Here is a 20,142-nt window from a genome sequence, read left to right as displayed (position 1 = left end):
AACTAATCTGCTGTTAGTTACACCAATGTGAATCTGGAACAGCTCCATTGGTTACAACCAGAATCATCCACTGTGTTCTGCTGGCAGACCCCAGTCTATGGGCCCCCAGGATGTCATCAGTGACAGCACAGCCACACAAGTCTCCTGCTGGCCAACACTGCCCAGAAAGAGGGCAGGGCCAATTAAGAGGATACAGGCCAGGCCACACCACTCAATGTATGGGCTGACTTCCAGATTTTAAAGCTGCCTTCTCCTATGACAATCCTAACTCCACTGTGGGTGCCCCACAGAGTGCAGAGGATGAATTTTGGCTTACTGACTTCAAGTGAGTTATTCTAGATTTACACCAGTGTAACTGAGAACAAAATTTGGTCCAGAATGCATGTCACTAAAAGCATTCATTCAATTTTTGTCAGGCTACAAGAAAAAGTGGGAAGTTTAAGTACGTTCCAAATCTCTGGCTTTTTCCTACTACAAAAACCAAGTCATATATATTAAATATGTAAATGAGCTTAAACCATGGGAAACAGATGGCTAGCTTCTATTATCAACTACACAGGTGTAAATCCTGAAGAAGGCCAATGACCCTGTGACACCCTGTACCCCCATATTCACCACTTGTATATGGTTATATCTAAAGTCAAGAGATACCACGTTTACCACTTCCCCCTATCCACAAGGTTTGTTACCCTGTCAAAGAAAGCTATCGGGTTGATTTGACATGATTTGTTCTTGACAAATCCATGCTGACTATTACTTATCACCTTATTATCTTCTAGATGTTTGCAAATTGATTGCTTAATTATTTGCTCCATTATCTTTCTGGGTACAGAAGTTAAGCTGACTGGTCTGAAATTCCCCGGGTTGTCCTTATTTCCCTTTTTATAGATGGGCACTATATTTGCCCTTTTCCAGTCTTCTGAAATCTCTCCTGTCTTCCATGACTTTTCAAAGATAATCGCTAATGGCTCAGATATCTCCTCAGTCAGCTCCTCGAGTATTCTAAGATGTATTTCATCAGGCCCTGGTGACTTGAAGACATCTAATTTGTCTAAGTAATTTTTAACTTGTTCTTTCCCTATTTTAGCCTCTGATCTTACCTCATTTTCACTGGCATTCACTATGTTAGACATCCAATCACTACCAACCTTCTTGATGAAAACCGAAACAAAGAAGTCATTTAGTACCTCTGTCATTTCCTCATTTTCTGTTATTGTTTCCCACCCCCCTCATTGAATAACGGGCCTACCCTGACCTTGGTCTTTCTCTTGCTTCTAATGTATTTGTAGAATGTTTTCTTGTTACCCTTTATGTCTCTAGCTAGTTTGATCTCATTTTGTGCCTTGGCCTTTCCAATTTTGTCCCTACATACTTGTGTTATTTGTTTATATTCATCCTTTGTAATTTGACCTAGTTTCCACTTTTTGTAGGACTCTTTTTTGATTTTTAGATCATTGGAGATCTCCTGGTTAAGCCAGGGTGGTCTCTTGCCAAACTTCCTATCTATCCTACACAGTGGGATAGTTTGCTCTTGTGCCCTTACTAATATCTCTGAAAAACTGCCAACTGTCTTCAGTTGTTTTTCGCCTTAGACTTGCTTCCCATGGGATCTTACCTACCAACTCCCTGAGTTTGCTAAACTCTGCCTTCTTAAAATCCATTGTCTTTATTTTGCTGTTCTCCCTCCTACTATTCCTTAGAATCATGAACTCTATCATTTCATGATCACTTTCACCCAAGGTGCCTTCAACTTTCAAATTCTCAACCAGTTCCTCCCTATTTGTCAAAATCAAATCTAGAACAGCCTCTCCCCTAGTAGCTTTCTGAAATAAAAAACTGTCTCCAATACATTCAAAAAACTTGTTGGATAATCTGTGCCCTGCTGTTTTATTTTCCCAACAAATGTCTGAGTAGTTGAAGTCCGCCTCCCACCACCAAGTCCTGTGCTTTGGATGATTTTGTTAGTTCAAAAAAAGCCTCATCCACCGCTTCTTTCTAGTTAGGTGGTCTGTACCATGATATCACCCTTATTTTTTATCCTTTTTATCCTTACCCAGAGATTTTCAACAAGTTTGTCTCCTATTTCCATCTCAACCTCAGTCCAAGTGCATACATTTTAAATATATAAGACCCCTCCTCCTCCCTTTTTCTCCTGCCTGTCCTTCCTGAGCAAGCGATACCCTTCTATACCAATATTCCAGTCATGCATATTATCCCACCAAGTCTCTGTGATGCCAACTATGTCATAGTTGTGTTTATTTACTAGCATTTTGAGTTCTTCCTGCTTATTCCCCATACTTCTGGCATTAATATACATCTAAGATACTGATTTGATTTCCACCCCTCCCTCCAGTTCTGTCTTATCTCTCCCTTATCTCTCCCTATGACAGCCCATGCTCCACCCAAATTCCGACCTTTCTCCCAGGTCTCCATGTTTTTGACTTACCTGTGGGATTTGGTCTCCTTCCCCCTTCGAACATAGCTTAAAGCCCTCCTCACTAGGTTAGCCAGTCTGTATCCAAATATGCTCTTCCCCTTCCTCGATAGGTGGATTTAATCTCTGCTTAGCAGTCCTTCTTCCTGGAACAGCATCCCGTGATCAAGGAAGCCAAAGCCTTCCTGGTGACATCATCCTTGCAGACAGGCATTCACCTCCAGGATGCATCTGTCTCTGCCTGGGCCCCTACCCTTGACTGGAAGGATCAAAGAGAACACCACCTGCACTCCCAACTCCCTCACCCATACTCCCAGAGCCCTGTAGCCCTGTAGTCACTTCTGATCTGCTGAGAGTCATACCTTGCAGCATCATTAGTGCCCACATGGATGAGTAGCATGGGGTAGTAGTCAGAGGACTGGATGATCCTTGACAATCCCTCCGTAATGTCTCGGATACGGGCCCCTGGCAGACAGCATACCTCCCGGGATGCCATGTCAGGGCGACAGATGGGTGCCTCTGTCCCCCTCAGAAGAGAGTCACCAACCACCACTACCCTACATTTCCTCCTGGGAGTGGTGATTGTGATCCTCCCAGCCATGGCTTCTCCTTCTCCACTTTTGGGGGTGATTCCTCATCGCTCGTTGCCAGGGCAGCATAATGGTTTTCCATCACCATGGTGGGTGGGTTGGGAGTAGGGGTGGAGCACTGCCTGCTGCCAGAAGTAACCAGCAGCCAGTGTCCTACCTGTGATTGAGCCATATTCTCCTCCTCCGGTGGTGTGACAGCAATCTTCTGTAGCTGGATAGCCTCCTTGGCCTTGGATGTCTCCATATGAATACTCTCAAGGATGCTCCTCAGCCTAGCCACCTCTTCCTGTAGTTCTCCCACCTGCTTCCTGAGAGATTCCACCAGCAGGCACCTTTCACACTGGATGGTCCCCCCAGCCTGGCTTTCTGTGAGTGGGAAATGCAGGCCACAGTCTCTGCAAGTCCACCCTAGGATCTGGGTAGGATCTGGGTAGAGGCATCCATGGCTAGATTGTCTGTCTGGATACAGGCATAGTTGGAGGAGACAGGAGCAGCGTTGACACTGTCATTGTGGCCCCCTTCCTAACCATAGCGATTATATTATGTCTCCCTCCCACAAACTTCCTCCCTTTAAAACTTCCCTGTTTGCGGTCCTCTATTCATTAGGAACTGTGAACACAAGCCTTACATGTCAAGCCTCACGTACACAAAGGGTGTAATCAAGAATTTGCAATTCATATGAAGGACTGAATGCAGAGCATGTAGACAATGGGTCTGCCTAACCCCATGAGACAGCAAGGATTTTTCCAGCACCTGGAGGAGAATATAAAATAAGGGACAGTGACATCATCAGACCACCTCTCCTCCCCCACCTATGCTGAAGGCAACAACATTGTTTGAAAGACAAAAAACATTATTGAACGGGGGGAATTGTCCTCACTGGAAAAATTTCCAGTTAGCACAGATTGCTACAGGCTTTGGGGTAAGATAAACCTTACTGCTTGAAATTTGAGTTCACCTGGTAAAGTTTAAGAAACAGCTTGTGGTTTTTATCTTTTTTTTTTAACCAGTTCTGATCTTCTATGCCTATATCACTTATGATCTCTTAAAATCTGTCTTTCTGTAGTTAATAAACTTATTTTAATGTTTTAGCTCCGCCAGTGTGTTTTTGATTGAAGTTTGGGGAATCTACTCAAGTTACAAAGGCTGGTACCTATTCATACCCTTTGATGGAATGACAAACTAATTAATGAGCTTATTCTAATCAAGGTGGTCGTGTGCAGTGTAAGATGCACATTTCTGGTGTGCAATGGCGGTAGGGTGACCAGATGTCCTGATTTTATAGGGACAGTACCGATTTTTGGGTCTTTTTCTTATATAGGATCCTATTACCCCCCCCACCCCCTGTCCCGATTTTTCACACTTGCTGTCTGGTCACCCTAAATGGCGGGACAAGGGATATGCAGGTGTCCCTCTGAATGTAATTACAGAGTGGCTGGGCATAGCATGCTGGTATTTGTCTGGGAGTGACTTGCATGCTAAAGGCTGGCGTGAGTGGACAGAGTGGCAGCTCATACAGCAAAGCAGGGCATAGTGCACATCAGACTAAAGTGTTAAGGGGACACAACGATCCAACAGTCCAGATTGAACCCTGGGGGATGTCACAGACCCCTTATCAATACTTAAGTTCATCCCATTGTTCTTATTCTTACTTGCACTCTTGTAAATATATTCCTTTCCCACCTTGACATTTACAGCTGTCATATATATGTAGACTGTTATCAGATCCCTCTTTAGTCATTTCTTAATGAGACTAAATATATTACTCCTGGGGGAATTCTGCACCCAACAAAATTAAAAATTAGGCACACAGTATTTTAAAATTCTGAAAAATTCTGCATATTTTATTTGTCAAAATAACACAATATAATCATACACTGCTGGGGCTCCCGCTGTCAGCCCCGCATGGCTGGGGCTCCTGCTGTCATCCCTGCGGCAGGAACCCCAGCCACATGCAGATGACAATCAAAGCCCCAGCTGGAAAAAGGAAGCATTTTGGTGGAAATCACAAATTCTGCGTGAAAAAAATAAAACATTAGATTTGCGCAAATTTTGCATTATGCAGTGGGTGCAGATTCCAGCAGGAGTAATATATGTAATTATTTTAGTCTTTTCTCATAAACCAATTACCCCCAAAACTCCCTAAACTTCCTCCAATTTATCAGTGCCTTTCTGGGTAAACAGGTTCCTAGAACTGAATGCACTGTTCTAGGTGTGGTTGTTCTGGAGCTGTACAATCAAGGACTATTGTGTCCCTGCACCTTGACATGATGCCTCTACATAGACACCACAACACAGTATTAACCCTACTGCCGCTTTATTGTATTGTAAATTCTCATCTAGTTTGCTCTTCATTATCATCCCTAGGTTTCTTTCAGCACTGATTTCCTGGATTCTATTTCCCATTGAATAGTTGTGTTTCAGATTATTTTCCTGCTGCTGTCTTGCATTTTTCTAAATTCCAATTCATATGCTAGTTTCTGCCCATATTTCTAATCGCTTTAGGTCCCATTCTCTGCCCTCAATGGTATTTTGACTCTTTCCTATTAACATCATCTGTGAATTTGTCCTTCTTCCAGATCACTAGTGAAGATGTTACATAAGACCAGACCTAACCTCCAGTCCCTGTGATATCCCACTACATGCTTTCCCCCAGCTCTCCACAATTTTTCAAATGTAATTGTCAATGGTATAGTATGTTTGTATATACCCCTCATGTCCTAAGATGACTATTATACACCCCAAGATGCATATCTTACACCTTCAAATCCCTACTTTGTTGAGTGACCCTGAGCTGACAGCCACAACCCCAAAAGTGTGTGGCACTGGCTGGGGGACTAGAAGTGGCCAAGGTGCATGGGAGAGGTATTTATTCATTGCAACTTCTGGGCAGAGAGAAGGATGACCAAGGAATTTAAAGTTGCCCTTCCCTGATGAATCACCCCCACTCAAGAGCAGTTGTCCCTGGGGACACAGAAGGATGCAAACTGTAATCTGGCTGGCATGGGTGAATCAAGCCTATGAACTATTCAGCATTGTTCAAACTTGGCCCCAAATACAGTGAAAAGTCTTGTTAAAGAGCTTAAATCCTCCTCCCCCAGTTTGCTTGAAAAAGATGCATGGGAAGAGAGAGAATCGAAGGCCATAAGGTGTAAAATTCAATTGACGGAGACAACTAAAAGGGACGTATTACAATTAACTTTTTCAACCAGACTTCATTAGCTATTTTGTTTTGTTTTATTTATATGCTTGTCCAGCAGGAGTCAGTATAACTGATAATATCGTATTCTACAAATCAGTGGTGGATAGTTGAATCTGATATGTTGGAGTTGTAATAGGTGCTTGGCTGGAATCGAAACACTGCTGGTGAGGAAGAGAGAGGAGATGCCTCTGCTCACAGGTTATTAAGCAGCCAGTCCAGCACTGGAAACCGAACAACATTTCCCAGGGCCTCGCCCAGTTGTTTTTCTTTCTCATACTTCAGCACTGCCTGTATGACTTCCCCCACGCTGTACCCCTTCTCCACTGCTATTGATGACAGTTGTTGAAGCTGTGAAATAAACAGAAGCAAAACACAAGTATGATACACCATAAATGGGATATTTTAAAAGGGAGAAATGAAGGGCGAGGGTGTTGGTGTACTTCTCATTCACCTACTTCCATTCTACTCTCTTAGGTGTACAAGCCCAGTGGTGCTGCAGGACGCTGACCTGTGAGGAATGATTAAAAGAGCCAAATAGCTAGTCTGGCTAGGTCATTTGTAAATAGGGACAAGATAATCCTCTACAAAATCCAAAAGAGAGAGACTTACTTCGTGTTAAATACAAAGGCATAATAACTAGAAGAAATGGGTTAAGGCGTACAAAGGGAAAAATTAGGCTGAATATCAGAAAAATCTTCATCAGTGGCTACTTTGTTGCAAACCCCCCTACTTTCCTAACTAATTTGAGTAGTCCCATTGTCTGGAATGAGACTAAGTGTATAAGGTGAGCAAGGTTTGGCCCAAAATATAAATGTGTGGCCTGTAGCGCCAAGTGATAACTTAATAGCATTATGGTTCAAGAAAGGCATACATTGTTTCTTGGCTTCTATCTCTGTAGGAAAAGAATTCGGCACCACTTTGTGTGTCTGTTATTTATTAAAAAGAAAATCAAGTTGTGTACTGGCAGCCAAGGAGAACAGGCATTGTTGGGCCACAGAAGAAGAAAACGAAAACACTTCTGGCAACGGGTTCTGAGTACCTGGCTGCATTTAAGTCATCCTGGTTCTGATTGATTTTAGTATTCAGAAAAACCAAGGCAATTGAAAATGTGCCATATATTTCACTTTGAAAAGTGTCTTCTTTTTAGACATTTAGGGCTTTTCTTCCATACCATTTAGGATAGTATTGATGCTAAACAATATATCCAAAATACCCTGAAATACCAGGTTTGGTCAGAACCTGCTGTGGACATTGGATAGCCGAACCATTACCATCTGGCATGGAAGCAATTTTTTTAAATTTATAAATGTGTAATTCTACAGCAGACTACAGTTAAATACCACTGGGGCAAAAAAACCTGTAGGCACATTCAGAGAAAAATGTTTTCTTTTAATCATTTTTTAAATTAAAACATTGAAGGGAGTGAGGAGAAAATCAAATGCCAGAAAGCAAGGTTGATACATAGATGGTTTCTTACTAAAATGAAACATGACTGGAAAATCATAGTCAAGGTGGAAGGCTATTATTCCACCATGCTGAGGTATCAGAGCACATATAGCATTTAAGAATACCCACTGTTTGAAGAGCATGAGGCAGAATGGAGCAGAATTTGGGAAGTAAATGTTAGGACTTCTGTGTTCATATGCATATGCATTCACTCAGAATTTCTTCTATATCTTTAGCCAGTTCATAGTGAGCATGGGTGTGGTTTAGTGTCCACTGATGTCCATGGAAATCCTCTCATTGATCTCAATTGTTTTTGGATCAGGCCCTAAGTTTTCAAGACTTGGAAAGATTCAGATCTGCATCTGAGCTTTGTGGCTATGTACTCTCTCTTCCACAAAATAAAAAAAATTCAAAAACATTCCAATCCTAGCTTTTTTACTCTGATTATAGAAATACAAGCTGAAAGACTTAGCACTGTTGACCTCAGTGCCAGCTTGCTCCCAGTAATCAATTATCCAGACTTTCTTCTGTCTAGTTTTAAATGTCCCTTGCAATAAGCTTCCAACACTACCATTGGGAGACTATTCCACAATTTAATTAGACTTGTCTGTCAGCAAATGCTGTATTTTCTTTTTCTTAATTTCATCTACTTACGTGTATTTACACCCCTTGAAAAAAGGGGTCACTACCCACAATAGCTCCTCTTCTCTTACTGTATGGCCTCCACAGAGCCATAATGCAGGAGTCAAATGCCTAGACATGCAACTGTGGAACTATATTTGAGCAGTAGCTGGCAGTTAGGGAGGGTGCACAATTCCCCCACTTCCAACAGTCCACAGAACAAGGTCATACATATCCCATCCTTTCTAACCATCCTTCAGTTCTTGTCTACATCCAGAAGCCCTATTTGTAGGTGGGTTCTGTAACAAGACATATTAAGAGTGGGGAAGGGAGGACAGTGTGGCTATATGGAGCCAATACATTCAGAGAACAAAAGTTACTATTGGTAAATAACTGACTTTTCTCCTTCATGACACTGCTTCCACAAAGCCCCACTGTAAGAAATTAGGAGGCAGTGACCTCCCAGAGGAGGTGGACTGTGGAACACTATTAGCTGAACATTAAATGAAGCACCGATCTTCCAAAACCAGCATCTGCTCTTGATGTGGCGTTGAGAGAATAGTGATTCACAATCGTGTGAACCAAACTCCATGTAGCAGTCCTATTAATTTCAGACAAGGGAATATTGTTATACATGCCATTGAAGCCGCTATCCCCTACCTGATAAAGCTCTGAGATGTTCCAGCACAGGGATATTAGGTAGTCTATGGCATGACTAGAGTCATCTGGAGGCATGATGTCTTAGCAATTTAGCCAACTTTTCGGTCAAGATAGCTTGATCTGCAGAATTTTCTCCAAAGGCTAAATATATGTTCAACATTCTAAATAACTTAGGCCTGCTCATGTCCAGATGACATCACCTAGCAAATATCAGACAAGCCACTGACGGTTTATGTGATCACTTGTGATGATCAACATGTTTGGCTATTGTGGGGGGATCTTATATTTGCCAGTTGCAGAGCAGATGAAGAAATTTCATTCTGGATTAACTGTTCCCAAGGGTTGCCCCCTGTCTCAATAGAGAGAACAAATCTCCCCTTTGTTTGTCCAGGTACTACATCATAAACAGAATGTATGAGAGAATCTGCACTGGCAATCCTTTGATCTGTAGGAGACAGGATTTGAGAGCTGTCCTGATGGCTCTGAACTCTAGCAAGTTTATGGGGAGTTTTGCCTCCCAAGCTCTTCAAAGCTATGAACAAACATTTTGAATGTGCTCCCAAACCCAGGTTTGAGGCATCTGTGCCTATCATTGTCTTCTGTCAGTCTGCTCCTCAAATATTCTCTGGCAGTGTCCACTAAAGTAGAATGTCTTTCACCTGCTAAGTGGGGAAACATTATCATGTTCAAAATGCTTGGTTTGTTCATCCACAACCTTGCCTAGGAGGTGACTAAGGTGCTGGATTCCATCAGATTTAACACTAAATCTTCTAATCTACATTTGGTTAGACTGACTGCCTGGATGAGCTCTATGAACTGTCCTGGGGATAGGCAAGCTGGAGCCTCGGTAGAATCTAGGGTAGCCTCTCTGAAGGCTAGAATTTAAACTGAGACCAATACAGATTTTTCTTTGTTTACTCTCAGATCAAGATACTTGATACTACATAAACCCAGCCTTGCCCCAAGATCTGAAGGGAGCAAGAAGGGCTGAGAATCTCTCCCAGGCAGAGGGAAGAAATGTCTGTTTGGATTTTATTTTGGAAATATAACCACAAGGAGGAAAAGTTAGTTCACACTGAACTTTGCCACAAGATTGTCCGTGGAGACGTCTTTGCTACCTGAAGAAAGACTGGGGGGAAAAAAGCCCTATGAGGGAGAATATTGGTTTGTTATAAAAGGAACTCTGGAGATGTGACCTTTTTGCTAATTTGGCCTGCCACTTTCCCCAACAGGGCTAGAGTGCCTTTTGGCCTCAATACAGCGACTGAGTCAGGGTGGCAGGCTGCCAGCACTGAAGAACTTAAGCAGCTGGCAGAAATTGACATTTCCAGCAACTTTCCTTGGAGTAGATCAAATTGATTAAGCCAAATAAGGGGAATAATTTTAAAATTGTAATTTAAAATCTGAACAGTGGTACGTCAGAGATACTATTGGATGTGTTTGAAGTCTTGTGTTTTTGGGGACAGTGTGTTTTTAGCTAGAGGGAGACAAAAAAGGTGAGACTGTCCGGGCAAAACTGAAAGAAATGCTTCTTCTGACAAAGTCAGAACATTTCTTAAAATATATAGAAAATTCAATTATCCTAGTAAGAATTGGCGTGTAAAATTTGGAAACTAAATTCAATTATTAAAGTGTGAAATGGAGGATATTTTTTCTTGCTTTAAATGAGAATATATAAATCTAAATAAAGCTTTAACTAGCTACCAATGCATCTGTAATACTAACAAATTGGAGGAAATATACAGGGAAATAACAAATGACTAGGGGAATGGAGAGATTGATTTGAGGACAAACTGAAAAAAACCTATTTACTTATACCCTGGCTAAGTAACAGTTCTGAGGGGACTTGATTAAAGTCCTCAAATGTTTGAAGAGTGCAAATACCAAGGAGCGAGAAGAATTATTTAAGATAATACAAAGAGGTAAAACTTAGTAGAGCTATGACATTAAAGTGGCACTCTCAACTCAAAATTGACCCATAATTTAGATTTTGTAAAGACAGGCCTATAAAACCTAAGACCAATACAAATGTTTCCATTTCTTTGTTCTTAAACTTCCTATGTATATAGAGCAAATTGCAGCAACCTGAAAGTGAAATCTACTATAAATAACACTAAAACTGACTTTCATTGTCCAAGATGAGAGTAGGGTGGCCACTGCCGCATCCCCAGAATATTGGACATTCCAGTACTTCTGGGAACAGCATGGACCTACCACCGCCAGCGTGACCTTGCATACACAGTGTGAACAAGGTCACGCTGAACAAAGGATGCCATTTTTCAAAGCCCATCATCCCGTCCCCGCTGGCATGACTTTGCACACATGGTACGTACAAGGTCACGTCACTGGGGGCAGGGCGACGTGCTCTGAAATTTGGCAACGTCTGTGTGTCCACTGACTTCACATGAAAATACCAGACAAAACCAATCCATGTCTAAATCACTATCGGACAGGGGACACTACTTTAGAAAAACAGGACTGTCCAGTGACAAATGGCCTTTCTAAGTGAAAGAAATATAAAAGGTAAACTAAGCACATAAAGTGAAAAGTAATTTGGATTTTAAACTTTTTCACTATTTATAATCTAAGGTTAGTAATTTAGGGAAAGAAATTTGATTGTCCACAATATGTAACTTTTAAATTGACAAGTGTCCCTTTATAATAAATAATAATAATTAATTATCTACTCTTATATAGTGCTTTTCATCAGTGGATCTCAAGGTGCTTTACAAAGGAGGTTAGTTTCATAAAATGTATCATAAAATGGAATATCATGAAAAAGTTCTTAATTGTATTAATCTGTGGAACTAAGAGAAGTGGTGGAAGTAAAATCACTTGGGTCATGTAAAACTAGACTGAAAGTAGTGGAGAGTGCACCATACAGAACAATTCTTCACTGGCAGGGGGATGGAGTAGATGGCATAATAGCTTTTTCCACCTCTAATGTTTATGATGGTGTTATTTTATAAAGGCAATAGCACCATCATTAACACTTTGAGTACTATTTTAGTAAGAGAAAAGGCCAGAAATTCAGTTTTCCTTAGAAACAAAAGCTTTATACCACGAGATAGTAAAACATTGAAGAAAGAACCTAAATCCCACCATGGCCTAAAGTCCCTGCCCAGTACCCAATTACTTCATTGCTTACCTTATTCAGAAACTCATCATCCTCATCCAAGAAATACAATACAGGCACATTTGTCTGAGAGGCTGCTACCCACTGGAGGAGTGCTTGGAGCTGTTTGTTATGTAAGCTCTCGGAAGGATTCTGATTCATCACTACCACTTTGCGACCGGATGCACTGTCTTCACCTGATCCAAGCCCAGCCTCAGCAGTTCCTGTACACTTGGAATCCATAGATCCTGTGCCATCTTCCCTGTCCCCTATCTCTGCTAGAGCAGACTCTGGGTTGCTGTATTTGGCTATCATAAGACACAACTTTGTCACTGTATCCACCAAACTGTCAATAAATTGCCCACTGCCCTCCTCTTTTCCACTTATGTCAAACTGATCAGTAATCATTTTTGTCAGTCCAGATATAGCTTCTTCACAGGACTGTTCAACTTCTGAAAGGGCATGTCCCTCAGAGGTTTTGCCAAGATTCCTGTTTGTTTCATCCATCATGGAATTTCCTTGCTGGCCTTCTATTTTGCAACCAGTCTCATTTATTAATTTTCGGATGAGCATTAATATGACACTGGACATGTCATTTTCAGGGTTCTGCTTTTGAAGTTCTGACTTCTGGGAACCTGATTCATCACTTTGTTTTGATGGATCCTGATCTTTTGCTGAAGATGGCCTGAAACTACTGCAACCACCTTTTTCATGGGCTTCATGCGAGAGGAATCCAAATGCAGTGGTACCTGCTTTGTTTGTTTTGCCCCCTTCAGCTGTGCCCTTGCCTGCGTTCTCCTGTTGGATTAGATGATACTGTATCAACAATAGTGCAGTCACAATCAGATCTTTTGCCCATGCATCTCCAGACATTTTGGCCATGTTCTGAATTTCTGAACTCCAGTGTGGATTTTCTGGAGGTTTAGGTTCAGCTTCCCTTGCTGAAGGCTGAGACTTCGAGCATCTGTTGCATTTTTGTTGGTTTTGATGCCATAGAGTAAGCCCATGCTTAATTATGTGGTTACCTACTGTTTCTGCACAGGTCATTTCTTTTTCTTTCTCTTTGGTAACTGTTTCAGTTTTTGTTGCTGAAAACCTCAAGTTCTGAGCCTTTGCATCTGCTGCTCGTGAACCCGTCTTCACAGATGCATACGCAAGGCTTTGAGACTGGGACTTATCTCCTGCTGGTTTTTGCACTATTAAGGTAGTATGTAAACGATTTAGCATTGCTTGTACTATTTCTGCAGCCTTATGACTTCCTTGACTGAATAGGCTCCGCTTCACTGCAGAAACAAAATCTGAGTCAGTCATGAGTGTCCCTGTGACATTGTGTAAATTTTTCATACAGGAATCTATTAAGTCTGAAACTACCTCCTTGGAGTGCTTTAGTATCACCTTTTTCAGCACCACACAAGCTATGCTTGAGTCATTCACTTCAACTTTCATGGTCTTCATAACTGAGACCATCATATCTGAAACCACGTTATTGGCATAAACCAGAATCCCTTTGCTTAAAGTATTCGTAAATTCATCTGGGCCAAAGCGTTTTTTATGATGGCATGTTCTGTTCTCACTGTGTGCTGACCTTCTTTCATGACTCTGCTCATTTCTAGTTGAAGATTGTTCGTCTACTTCTTTATAAAAAAATGTTTTCTTCTTGGAAGATGGATTATCTTCATATTTGGTTTCCTTCATATTAATATGAGTTGTATTCGCTGATGGATTATTTTTGCCTTCATCTGTGCTCACTCCAATAGACTTGTGACCTGGTTCCCCAAGAGAGGCAAAAAGTGACTTGTGTATACACTTATCAGTGCCATCTGTCTTGTCATTAATCTCTTTACGTGCCATTGCAATGACAAGGTTAGAGAGTCTGTTAACATAAAAAGAGACTTCATCCACACCTTGCTTGGTATCTGCAGAAGTTAGCTGACTTTCTATGTCCTTTGGGTCCTTTTGACTTGAGGTGGCTTTCATCTCCATATGAAAATCGGGTGACCCACTGTTGGATCTAACGTCCATGCTAAACTGCTCATCATAGACACTGAAACCACCTGGTGAGGGTGCATTGCGCATTTGGATGCTCTGCCCACCTATTGATGGTTCCCTTGAGTTCTCACAAGTCTTTTGTTTACCGGTAGACTTCAGCACATCCTGGATTCCAAGTGCACATCTTTCGAGATCTTTTCGGAGCCAGCTCAAGACTTTGAGGGGATCGGATGCAGCTTGTTTGAAAAATTTTGCTGAATCGGTCTAAGGATTGAAACAAATCACAAATTTACAATGGTTTATTTCCCCAATATTCATACTCCCTTGGTACAAAGACCTTGCTCAATCCAAGGCAGTCTATAAAAACCTAATGCAACTCTCATCAGCCTTGCCTACACCAGAAAAATCAATACTTAAATTGTAGCAACTGCCAGCAGTGTTGCAGCTCAACCCGTGGTAGAACCAACGTAAGTGCTAGAGCAGACATGATGACATACTGGCATGAAACCCTGTTCTATACTGGTGGCTTAGCACTGGTGCAACTGCAACATGGACACTAACTCTTCTTGTGCAGATGCACCCATTGATGTGAATAGTAAGACTCTCACTGACTTCAGTGGAAGTTGGATCAGGTCCTACACTAGGATGTAGTCTGGCCTCTTTCTTCTGTATGGGTTACATAATAGAGAAAAATGTAAATTACAAGGACTAATGAATGGATGTAAAAACTGGATGTTTTAACAACTGTGGAGAGAGAAGCAAAAAAAAAAAAAAAAAAAGATACATCTGAGTTTAATCTCTCGTGAATGAACAAACCAAAGATCCAAATGTCATGTATCATTCACTTGATTCTCCAAGAAATACATTGTCTTTTAAAGATCAGAGACTGCTCTTTGCTTTACCCTTCCAGCACTGAGGATGAGTTTACTTGTTGTCTGAGAACAGCAACAAAGGAATGACATTTAGCAAATTTAATCTTATTTCCCCTGTCCCTCTGAAATGTACTTGCTTTGTGTGTGTATCTGATGTCATCTTCTTTTAGCTCGCTCACTCTCATGAAAAGGATCTACTATTGCCAGTTAGAGGCCGGTATTTGTGAAGCTGAAGGGCTAGTGTTCTCATCACAGCTCCACCAGTGTTGGTGCCATTTATCTAGTAGCTGTCCGCAGCACAGGGACTGTTTAACTACTTTTTCCCTCTTAAAGCACTTTGATGAAGAGGAATAGAACAATCACAGCCATAATGAATAGCCAGGTAACTATCCCATTAGACCATCTGGATATCCCCTCAGCTTCAAAGGGAGGAGCTTGATGTGGATCTGATAGTTTCCCCCCATCGAGAATGAAAGAAATATATAGCAGCTGTACTCTTGTTGCTGTTCACTTTAAAATAATAATAATAATAATAATTAATAAATAATAATAAAATAGTTGATAATTAATAATGTTGTCCAGTAATTTTAACATGCTTAAATCTAGTAATTATGAGAACCTGATGGGGGAAATGGTGGTTTAATTAATGTATCTGCCTCAACGCTGCAGCTGTTCCATTGTGCGTGCATTCTACATTTTTGTCATCACTGATGTGACTCATTATGTCTATGTGTAGTGTACAGATGCTAGAAGATATATGACTAACTCTCATCTCATCCTTGTATTATAGCAAAAGGACATCTCTTTGGGATGCATAATGTATTTTATCTGACTGCATGATTGGGTGGGAGAAGGGATGTAATGCTTAGATCCAATAAACTCCTCAAGGCTGGACAACAGCAGACTTCAGCCCCACAATATCACCTACATAAAAGAACTCCAGAGTGTCAGTCCAGGATACAACCTCAGCTACACCAGGACCAAGAGGCCCACACTACTAGAGAGAGACACAGAGTGGTGAACAGATAGCAATATCACAAACTGAAACCTATTGGCATTACAGAGAACTTTACAAACCTTTGCCAGTTTCACACTGCTCTTTACTGCCATCATTATCTGGGAGTCAGATAAACCCAAAACTTTCATCAAAACTCAGTGTGCACAACTACATTAATCTGAATTCACAGAAAATTGGTTTGAACCCAGGCAAACTAAAACCAACAAGAATCTCACAGCTTCAGTCAGGATTCTTGAGTTCTGTTTCTGAATGTTGCCACTGGCTTTGTGTGGACCCAATTCTGCCAACCTTACCCAAACTGAAGTATACTTTATTTTGTAAGAGATTCCACACCCAGGAAATGCAGCTCCTTAGTCATACTGGTGTAAATCCAGAGTAACTGATAAATTCAGTGGATTTAGTCTGGACTCACACAGATATAGTTGAAAGCAGAATCTGGCCCATTGACTCTGGTGGAGTTACTTTGGATGTGTTTCAGTGTAAAAGAGTACAATTTAGCCCTAAATAATATTTCTATGTATTCTTTCACTTTATACACTGCACCTATCAACAACTCTCCCAGTATCTTTATTTTAAGAACAACTACCATAATCAAATTCACATAATTTGAAGATGGTACATACCTCTTATCTTATCCATAATCTTTACCATACATTAGCAAGCTAAAACACATTGTTGGTATTTCTAATAACAGTGCTGGTGATGTCACGACATTTTGGGTACAAGAGCTGGATAAACAAATCACAACTAATAACTTATTTGACAAATGTATTAAACAAATCTATGGTTCTGGTTAGAAATACTGCTTTTGGGGAACTTCTGTATGAACAAACTTTGCTTGCCTGAATGTTTGCAAAAAGCTAATAAAAAGGGAGGTGAACAAAGTTAAAAGTAAATTCTCGTTTGATCTCAGCACAACATTTGTGAATAAATTTTCTCACTATTCACCCAGAGCGAGACAGTGTCATCGTACCCTATGTTTTCTTCTAGTACATGATCCATAACCAAATTTATCATCAAGATGATTAATTATGAACATTCAGCAACCGACATTTCATTGAGATTAAACCAACATCAGCCATAAAGCCAACACTTAAGGCACAGTATTGTGAGATGCATAACAGCTCTCTGAATTTGGCCCCTAGCATCAACCTAGATATTCCTGGCTTGTGCCAAAGACTACATTATACAATATTGCTAAATAGAATTGGTTGTGAATTTTTGGATAATTTGGTTTTTATTGGAAAATGCAGATTTGTCAAAACTGAAACTTTTCATAGGAATGTACCAGTTTTGACAAAACTTGCATTGGGAAAAGTTTTGCAGGTCCAGGGTGGACTTTCTGATTGAAACCACAGTAAGATATAGAGATACAGAAACATGACAGAGGAGGGATTTTTACTTGTCTCTCCCACATCCCAGATGCATGCCTTAACAACTAGACTACTCTGAGGTCCCACTCTTGTGGTCTGTTTTTTTCATGAAAAACTTCAAAAAGTCTCAGGTTTTGTCCCAATGTGGAACAGGAACATTTTCAAAGTCTCGAAAATTTTCACAGGACAGGAAAATCATCCCCACCACCCTTACCTGCTCTGTTAGTGAAACCTTAATTGGCCTAAGAAAAAACATGCAATATTTTATTTTGGAAGATAAGGTAATGTCTATACCAAATGAAAAAATTCTAGATCCCATTTTCCCGAATGGTAACTTTACATTATTTACAATATATGGAGCTGAACACTGATTTCTCTCATTTGGAGAGTAAATCCCTTACTGTAAGGGACCAGTAACTACCATATATGAGAGACAAAGACCTTACTACTTCCAAGGTATGAAACATATAGAATAAAACCATTCAAATGAATCCATACTTGTAATATAACAGTGCAAACATCTGGCATTTTTGATTACGTGACTGAAAATCTAATTGCAATGTAGAGTGCCCTGTTTACTAATAAATTCATTGGGAAAAACATTTGCCTTTCTTTAATATATCCACACAGAGACAAATCACTTTTCAGACTCTGTATGGTATATTTTTTGGTTATTTTTCCAGACTGTTCTTTTTATGAAAATATATTTATAAAATAATTAAAAAAAACCAACACATTTCTTACTGTCCAGTTCTGTTCTTCTTCGCCTCCTGGAGTATAGCGATCCACTTTACAGAGTCCACTTTGGCTCTGTAACCAGTCAATGTTGTCAGTCATCTGTGATGAAGTAGAAAGAAAACCAAAATCAGAGGCACGGATATAAAAGGTGAAGGAATGTGGACAATGCTGGGGACAATCAGTGATGATCTATAGTAGAGATATCCAAAATGCAGTCTCTTGATACCACATGACCCTTCACCACTCCAGAGATAATCTCAGAGCAGTACCCTACCGCAGAGGTGCTGGAACAATTTGTATAATGGGGGTGCTGAGAGCAATTAAACCTAACTGTAAACCCTGTATATAATGGAAACCACTTCAAGCTAGGGGGTGCTGCAGCACCCCCCGCACCTCTAGTTCCAGCACCTATGCCCTACCATGCAGTAGAAGATAATGCTAGCAATAAACTGAAGAAAAAACAAAGATAATTCTTTGCCCACACTAAATTCTTTTAGCTATAGAAACTTTAGGTGTTACTTGACATTTCAGAAAATACATTTTCAGACAGAAATCAAAATGTCAAGATAGCAATGTCCCTTTAAGCACAATTTTGCAGAGGGGAATGTGGGTATGGCACAATGGATTTTGATAAGCATTGAGAGTTGTATACTATAATTGGGATTTTCAAAGGCAAGTCAGTGAGAGTTGGGCACCTAACTCCCTTAGGTTTTTTTTAAAAACCCCAGCCTGACAAAGGATACAATTGCCAGAAAACAGAACCATGATTGTGTAAGGGAAGACTGCAAATGTTGAAAATCCATACAATTGAATATATTACACAAATGCTCACAAAGAGCAAATCTAATCCTGGTCTTCAAGACACTTCTCCCAACATTTTCAGAGCTGAGTTTTAATGAAAATAAGGTTCAAACAGAATGAATGAACTCACCGTTTTCTAGGACACGTTCTGAGACCTAAGGAAAGTCTCTGAAAAATTGTGATTTGTCCTCACAATTTCTGAGAATTGCTCCCGTAGGCAGCCATATAAAATCAGAACCTATAAAGGGAGAAGAAAAATATCTGATTTTAAGATATCTTTGTAAAGTGGCAGCATCAACTTCCTGTTTTCCATCCAGCCTGCAAAACTCTTTGTGACTAGAAATATCACCATATACTTGAGAACATTAAAAACCACAGACAGCAGCAGTGTCAGCTATTTAAAGGCCCATTGGATGCCAGAAATAAAATCTGAGGAATGGGGGGAAGAGAAAGAAAATTAAACATTTCAGGACTAAGCTCTCTATCCTTTCAAATACAGTTTATGCTGCAGTCAAAAAAAAAAAAAAAAAAAAGCAGCAACAAGTAGCAAGGCTGGAAAACTGCAGAATAATACAGTAATGGTTCAGATGTAAATAATAATTAATTGGGTATGGTCAAGGTTCTATGTACTCTGTAGCTGTGGACTTGCTGCAGCCTTATGCTCCAGAGTTCTAGCCCTTATGCTTGTGAAGACAGCTTTCTGATTTGAACAGCGTGTACAGTGGCACAGCCATGTCCTTCTACAGTGTGAGTCTCCACACATCCTGAAACCACAGCTCTGAGAGATGTGTTAATTTGGAAATCTAATTATGCAAAGTTCACTATCAACATTGTTCACTATTACATTGCTGATCATTTTCACATCCAACTAGTATGCTTGTTAACTTGCCTCCAACACCTTGTCAGCTGCCAAAAGCTTCAAATGCCTCCTATCCAATTTCCAAAACTTCCCAATTACCCCTGAATTTTTTTAAGGGCTCGTCCTGACGAACTGTTAGCATGCAGCAAACTGGGGTGTAAATCTACAGTGCCCTAGGGTGCTGTGCACTCACTGTCTGTGTGCACCCCGCTGCTGCGCACTAAAAGTATGATAGGATCTACTCTGCTTTGAAACAGAGGGAGATCAACGTGCATGAGGAACAGGGCCGGCTCCAGCGTTTTTGCCGCCCCAAGCGGGGGGTGGGGGGAGGGGGGCGGGAAGCTGCGATCAGCGGCAGCTCTACCGCCGCCGCTTCATTCTTCGGCGGCAATTCGGCGGCAGGTCCTTCCCTCCGAGAGGGACA

General features: G+C 40.8%; 1 protein-coding gene across 1 annotated transcript; it reads right to left on the bottom strand.

The window, feature by feature from the left end:
* Nucleotides 1–6,418: 6,418 nt before the first annotated feature.
* AKAP3 (A-kinase anchoring protein 3) lies at nt 6,419–18,157 on the bottom strand. The gene is made up of 3 exons (XM_065412196.1): nt 18,065–18,157; nt 12,102–14,321; nt 6,419–6,574 (listed from the first exon to the last, which is right to left on the bottom strand). The coding sequence occupies exons 1-3, from the start codon at nt 18,155–18,157 to the stop codon at nt 6,419–6,421; spliced, it is 2,469 nt and encodes an 822-aa protein (XP_065268268.1).
* Between the last annotated feature and the right edge of the window lie 1,985 nt (nt 18,158–20,142).

The sequence above is a fragment of the Emys orbicularis genome, chromosome 1 (genome assembly GCF_028017835.1).
Source record: "Emys orbicularis isolate rEmyOrb1 chromosome 1, rEmyOrb1.hap1, whole genome shotgun sequence".
Taxonomy (NCBI): domain Eukaryota; kingdom Metazoa; phylum Chordata; order Testudines; family Emydidae; genus Emys; species Emys orbicularis.
This window is presented reverse-complemented; position numbering and strand designations above follow the sequence as displayed.

What these genes read in the sequence shown, in the direction of transcription:
- AKAP3 (XM_065412196.1), bottom strand. Translation starts at nt 18,157, where the DNA reads ATGACTGACAACATTGACTGGTTACAGAGCCAAAGTGGACTCTGTAAA. An exon ending in AAGAAGAACAGAACTGGACA is followed by an intron (nt 14,322 to 18,064) that starts GTAAGAAATGTG and finishes TTCAATCCTTAG; the next exon opens with ACCGATTCAGCAAAATTTTT. An exon ending in ATGATGAGTTTCTGAATAAG is followed by an intron (nt 6,575 to 12,101) that starts GTAAGCAATGAA and finishes TTTATTTCACAG; the next exon opens with CTTCAACAACTGTCATCAAT.